This window comes from Thunnus maccoyii, chromosome 6 (genome assembly GCF_910596095.1).
Source record: "Thunnus maccoyii chromosome 6, fThuMac1.1, whole genome shotgun sequence".
In the NCBI taxonomy this organism is placed as follows: Eukaryota; Metazoa; Chordata; class Actinopteri; order Scombriformes; family Scombridae; genus Thunnus; species Thunnus maccoyii.
In genome coordinates, this window is record NC_056538.1 from 22,498,203 (window position 1) to 22,504,742 (window position 6,540).

Sequence of the window (6,540 nt, forward strand, 5' to 3'; positions counted from 1 at the left end):
TGTATTACTCCTGTGCTTCTCTTTGCCTCCCTGTCAGGTGTGTCTCCCTCTCAGACCCAGCAGCAATCTCAGACACCCCAAGAGGGAGAGGATCTCAGCTTCCACAGAAAGAGGAAAAAGCAAAACAAGAAGAACCCCTATCTCTATTTGACCTCCTTCCTGCATCGCAGGCAGTCTGAGGAGGACCAGACAGGCATTCTGGCCAGTGCAGACTCTGAGGGCCCAAATTATGGGACTCTACGCTGACCCGCGTGCCCACCACTGTCACTGACAGGCCAAGCCATTGGACTCGACTAAGCTGACCTCCCCTAAACCCCACCTCAGCCCTCCCTGCTCCGCCCCCGTCTCTGTATCAAGCTAATACGTTTCTTATAATCTCTAAAGTTCATCGGTGTTCGGGGAGCGGGAAAAACATCAAGCTGAATACTCCGGGGGTTAGAAAATCTTATTTGAAGACAAGAACAATGGCTTTTCTGAGTTATCACCACTACCTGTCTCTGAGGAATTTCACTTGAAAATGCTCTGAAAATATATAATGTATATAAATAGTAAAACAAGGGAATTAAGCTTCCTCCTACAGTAATAAAAATGTGTTGGTTGAGTATGTCACAACACGTTAAAGATTTTTCACTCACTGGTCATTGAGGGGTCCATATCTTTAGGTTTTTCAGTGATACAGTGTACTGTTAAGCCTGGTGCGTCCTCGGACAGGGACATGAGTCTACCTTTCCTACAATACAAATAGTGTCAGTATTTAAACACAGGGTTCTTACCACAAAATATACCTCAGAGTAAACGCAGAGTTGCTGTAATTCTTGTGGTATACTGTACGTACTTGACCTTTTTACATATGAAAAGTATGGATAAAAAGGTTTATATCACACGCCGCACTCATTCAAATGGATAATATGGCCTAACTTGATCTAATTTAGAAGCTTTTTATTATCAGTAATAGCTGGCATATTGTGTTTTATTTTGTTTCACTCTCCAATGCCAACCATTAGAAGACAGTGTCTTAATTTTGGTGCTTGATGGCTCAGTGTCATTACAGCACTGTATTAAGACAAAAGACCATAGCCTTCATGAGAACTCTCAAAATAATTTGGGACTTACATGCTAAACAGAGAGGTTGGACTTATAGAAGAACAGGGTGATGAATTGTGAAGTGTACTGTAGTATGTATTTCATTATTAAGGAATCATTTGTGAAATGTGGCACGTCTCGAGGTGCCTTTTTTTGCCTTTTTCTCTCTTGTTTTTTCTAACATAAGAATCAACTGCCTTTTCCTTCGCCTTCTCATATTTGTCTCTTCGGGGAGTGAGGGACTCCAATATCACATGTGTTTTTACTTTCTCTGCCAAGGACACATAAGAGAAAATGCTACAAAGGATGCATGACTCTTGATTTCTTTTTTGTTTTTTTTGTTTTTTACATTTATATTTTAAATGGGTACCTGCTTCAACTGTGTATATCCAAGTAAAAGGACAGAACCAGAATACCCATAAAAATAAAGACTTCTGGGTTAAAAGAACAAAAAACAAAAACAGAAGTTTAGATTCAAAAAAGGCAAATAAATCAATAAATGTAATTTCAGTGGAAAAGTACAGAAGCACTGTACATGAGTTTTCATGCAGAAAGAACAAAGTGGTACAATAAGGATGTTAATGTTTAACAGCAGCTGTTAGAGGAGAATGTGATTGCTTCATAAAGTTGGAAAGTGCTGTAAACTAAAAGCAATGGGGAAATATTCAAACAATGGCCACCCTGACTGTTTATCTTTAACAACTGTATATTACTTGCTAGCTACTTCTCTGTATGTTTGTTAATTTTCAACACTAACCGATAATGAATGTATGTTTTGCTGTACAGGAAATGAATGTCCTGATGTCACAGTACATTGAATGACACATTACGTTGTTTATAGTGCAGCTGCGATTGGTGAGATGACCAGTTGGCACATTAAGTCCAAATTGTTTAACTTCTCTGTGCTTTTCCTGTATGCATTTAACAAGAGGTAATAACTGGAGGGCCCCCAACACAAGTTCTGAGCCAAGCTCCCTTTTTGCTCTACAAAAACAACAGTTTTCTTTTTGTTGTTGAAGCTAGTTCAATCATTCAAAGACATATCAGATAGATATCCATCTGCTACCAACAAATCAGAGGTTTTCCAAAAAATATCCACGTGAATGAATCGACTCAATGTCTGCTTACGCTGAAATCTCTTTTGACGAGTGAGAAAGTGATGATTGCCTGAAAGTGAGCGTAATTGGTTTCATGTAAGATATGAGGAAAAAAAAAATCTATATTTGTTATGTACTGTACATGGTGTGTATTGTATTTGTAAAGATAAATCAAACCATGTTTTACAGGAAGACGTTCTTGTATGAGGATGTATGAAAAGACGGGAAGATCCCAAGGAAAAAGAAATTAGATTATATATAAAAAGTATTTGCTTACAGTACGGCTTTAAGTGGATAATGTTTTTAAAACATTTTAAGGTGCCTCATTTGTCATACTTTAGCAGACGTTATTTTATCTGAGAAGAAAAGAAACCTTAATGTTAGTACCGTACGATGTATTATTGCCATAGCCCGCTGGCTGCACAAGTTGAGTAGTATTTTCTCTGATGTATAGTACGTGAATGCCCATTGGAAAAAGCTTTAGAAGCAGATGTGTGTTGCCCTCTGTAATATTTCTGGAACAAGTAATACCATATTTTGCCCGTTCATGAGCACACATGTAGATTCGCTCCAGATCTCTTCGCCTTCAGGTGTCCAAAGCAAATAAACTGAAGGAAACTTTTTTCTAAGAGTCACAGACATGCTATAGTCATGTACAATACGTGCTGTGGAGGAAATTGTGTTTACATTAGTTTGATAAAGAAAAGTGTGTTAGGGCATAGTTGCTTTGAACATTTACAACTTGGTGCTATGTTTAACTTCGTGGTGCTGTAGAATAGAGGTCTAAAGATTTTTCCGTTGGGTTTTTTTTTTTTCCACAAGCAACTGTTTTTTCAGCCCTGTGTGTTTGAGCAACTAAACTAAGCTCCGGTAGACACAATAGGTCCTTATCATAACATGATGTGATGACAGTGATAGCCAATACTGGAAAAATAGTAGTATAACCTCAAATAATAGAGACTTGTGATGCTACTTTCAAATGAACTCAAGATGACCTGTTTCTATAGTGTGTTTGCTATGTCTGTCTGTGCTTCCAAGGTACCCTCTCTAAAGTATATTTGTGATGATATTGAGAATATTAACCCAGCCTAAAAGGAGAAACATAACCTGATTTAGACTAGTACGCGCCACTGGACACATGGGAGGGAATCTGAGAGCATCGTCAGGTCACGAGGGGATCTTTTCTACACACACACACACACACACACTTCCTGTTAGGTCTACAATCTGTGGTTAACAGCACTGTTTTTCAAGCACACTACTGCGTCATCTCACCACCTTTTGACGGTAGAATTCCTACTAGTACTGTACATTATAGCCATGAGTAGTCACCAGACCACATTTGTATTTATTGCTGATTCTCCTGGTATAAAAGGTATTGGGAAAGCTGTTAACTCATACATCCTCTCCATGGGTTTTAAGAATGGATGTCGTCTTCCGGGCTCTTTTTTGCATATTCAACAGAAACATGTACAGTGTTTAAGAGGGCTGCTTTGGACGTACTGTTAGCTCAATTTTTTTTCCTCTCTCTCTCTCTCTCCAATTTTTCTGCTTACAGCTTTTAGTGCATCACTAGGTGCTGGTAGGATGATACTTAGAACCGATTTGATTTTTTATTGTATTAATCTTGCATGTAGAGACAATACAAAAACGCCTATTTAGCAATCATTCATGGACATCTGAGCTGGTTGTTATTGGACAGAAAATAGAATATGTAGTATTTTCTATATTCTCTGTTTTTTCATGTGTACCAGCACTGAGAAACTAGAATGTATTATTATCGTAGGCTACAATAAGCACTACATTGTTGACTGTTTTAGCTAATGCTCATACTCAAGCAAACCAAGTAGTGCTTAAAGGAAGAAAATTTACTACATTTCATTTCATTTTCATCCACTGAACTCTGTGCTGTACATCACATGTTTACATTCTGTATTCTGTTTTTTTTGTTGTTGTTTTTGTTGTTTTTTTTGTGCATAATCTGTTTCCATAATGTTCCTCTTTTGGTTGAAACATATATTCAACAATGTTCATATGTAAATATTTCAAAGCAAAAACATTTCTTTTTTTTACTTTTGTCTGTTTTAAAATGATAACCTGATGTTTCTCTTTTGTTGGTCTGTCTTAAGACTTGCCGTTCTGTTCTGTCACTACATCAGGTATTACGCTTCACTTAACTTTTTGTGAGCAATTAACTCATACTGTATGGTGCTGTACCAAAGCCTTATGTATAATATTTGTATTACTTTTTTCTCGTTTGCCACTGCTGTCCAGTGAATTCTGTATCGTCTGAGATCATGTCTTACTCACTCTTCATGTTCAACTGCCATGGATCTTGTTTCTTTTAGAGTAAACAGAAACCTGAACGAACTATAATGTAAAACCACTCGGGCCTGTTACCAACCGGCCTGGATATAATGACAGTCGCCATCTCAGGCGACGAGGGAAAACGCACAGGCTCACTCCTGGTGGCTCATCATGACGTAGACATGGGCCTAGCACATGATCTATGCTCTATCTATGGCATGTCTGTGAGAATATGAAAGCAGTGTTGTACTCATGTCACCATATCATTTCAAATGCTTAGTCCCATACGAAATTTTCCTCTCAAATTTTTGTATTTTGATATAATAAAAAAATCAAAAGAGGTTTTATTTCTTTCTTGTGGTTTTGTCACTTGGAACAAACGCTGCTCTGATCCTATCTGTGGAAATGGTGTAGTTCATATGCTGGACACAGGGTGTAAGTGTTGGGCAGAGATTGGGGGAGATAGTGTGATGATAGCAGCAGCTTAATCGGGTCAGGGTTTTTTTTGTTTTATTTCTAGGACACAGAAGTTAAAGTGCTATGTTTCGTAATCTTAAATAACAGTTATCTCTTGAATTCAGAATAGTTTTAGATCTACTACCTAGCCTATATGTAATTTCACATAGACGAAAGAGTTGCTAAAGGCAGTTTCTGTTTAAATGCTTGCATGTTCAATGATTAATTTTCTGACCCCGGGCCTGCCGTCTCCACCCAGATGTTAAGGAATGAATTGTGTGGCGGCTCCACAAGGACAAGGAAAACAAATAACAAAGAGGATGAGGTCTGTTAGAGTGACCTTTGTGCTTTTGTTCAAATTGCCCCAAGTAGACTAGCAAACAAACAAATGAGCAATCATCTGCATACACCTTAGGAAAATGAAAAGTGCACTTAATCCACTGGTTAAACATACAAACCTTTAGACTCATAAATTTACCCACAAATGCTATTATCACTAGTGCATTATTCATATAGGTGACTTTATGCTAGGGCTGTTCTAGGGCTATTCATTTTGAATAATCAGTTGATCTAAAAGCTGTGAAAAACTGTGAAAAATGCCTATCACAATTTCCCAGAGGCCCAAGGTGACAGCTTCAAATGTCTTGTTTTGTCTGTCCAACAATCCAAAACACAAAGATATTCAGTTTACTTTGAAAATAGAAAAAAGCAAGAAAACCTCACATTTAAAGGAACAGTTCAACATCTTGGAAATACTCGTATCTGCTTTCTTGCTAAGGGTTAGATGAGATAAGATAACACCACCCTCATCTCTGTCCAGTAAATATAGTGGATGGCTACAGCTAGTAGCCAGTTAGCTTAGCTTAGCATAAAGACTGGAAACAGGGGGGAACAGCTAGCCTGGCTTTGTTCAAAGGTAGCAAAGCCCCTTTCCCACCCCACCAATAGCTCTAAAGCTCACTAATTGACACGTTATATCTTATTTGTGTAATCTGATCAAATTACCAAGTGTAAAAAATGAAAAGTTGCAGGTTGTGGGTGGGACTATTTTATGGCTGGGAGCAGTGACTTCCTGGAGGCTTGTCATCAATGTGAGGTTGCCACCAGCTCAGACTGAAAGGAGTTACTGCTACCTGTTGTTTTTATGTTTTACGAACAGATTAAACAACCGAACGGATCATTATTTTGTTTGCTGTTGGACAGAGCCAGGCTCTTTTCCAGTCTTCACGCTAAGCTAAAATAAGATGCCTCATATTTCACAGAGAGTGGTATTGATCTTCTCATCAAACTCTGGCAAAAAAAAAAGCCTAAGGATATATCCAAAAATGACGAACTACAATCTGTTTGGCATTTATGCTGGAAAAATGGATTAATCGATTGATTAAATAATTGGAGACTCATTTTCTGATTCATTTTCTGAACATTAATGTTCTGATTAAGGAACCCCCAAAATGTGCTTAAGATAGTCTTGCAGGGACCAAACGAGATCATAAAGGCAGTGCCCCTCTCCCCCTAAAAAAAAGGAGGAATAGATGAATTTCATATTATCTCCTCCAGTGGACAAGCACAATGAGATAATGTATTACGATGAGTGATT

At 38.0% G+C, this 6,540-nt stretch overlaps 1 protein-coding gene across 4 annotated transcripts in view; it reads left to right on the top strand.

Annotated features, from left to right (window-relative positions):
- Positions 1–4,828, top strand: part of igsf9ba (immunoglobulin superfamily, member 9Ba) — a 72,025-nt gene extending 67,197 nt beyond the window's left edge. For all 4 annotated transcript variants that reach the window (XM_042414901.1, XM_042414900.1, XM_042414902.1 and 1 more), the window contains one exon: positions 38–4,828. In XM_042414901.1, the coding sequence (XP_042270835.1) occupies positions 38–246 (209 nt within the window). In that variant the 3' untranslated portion in view covers positions 247–4,828. The remainder of the gene's footprint in view (positions 1–37) is intronic.
- The last annotated feature ends 1,712 nt before the right edge of the window (positions 4,829–6,540 follow it).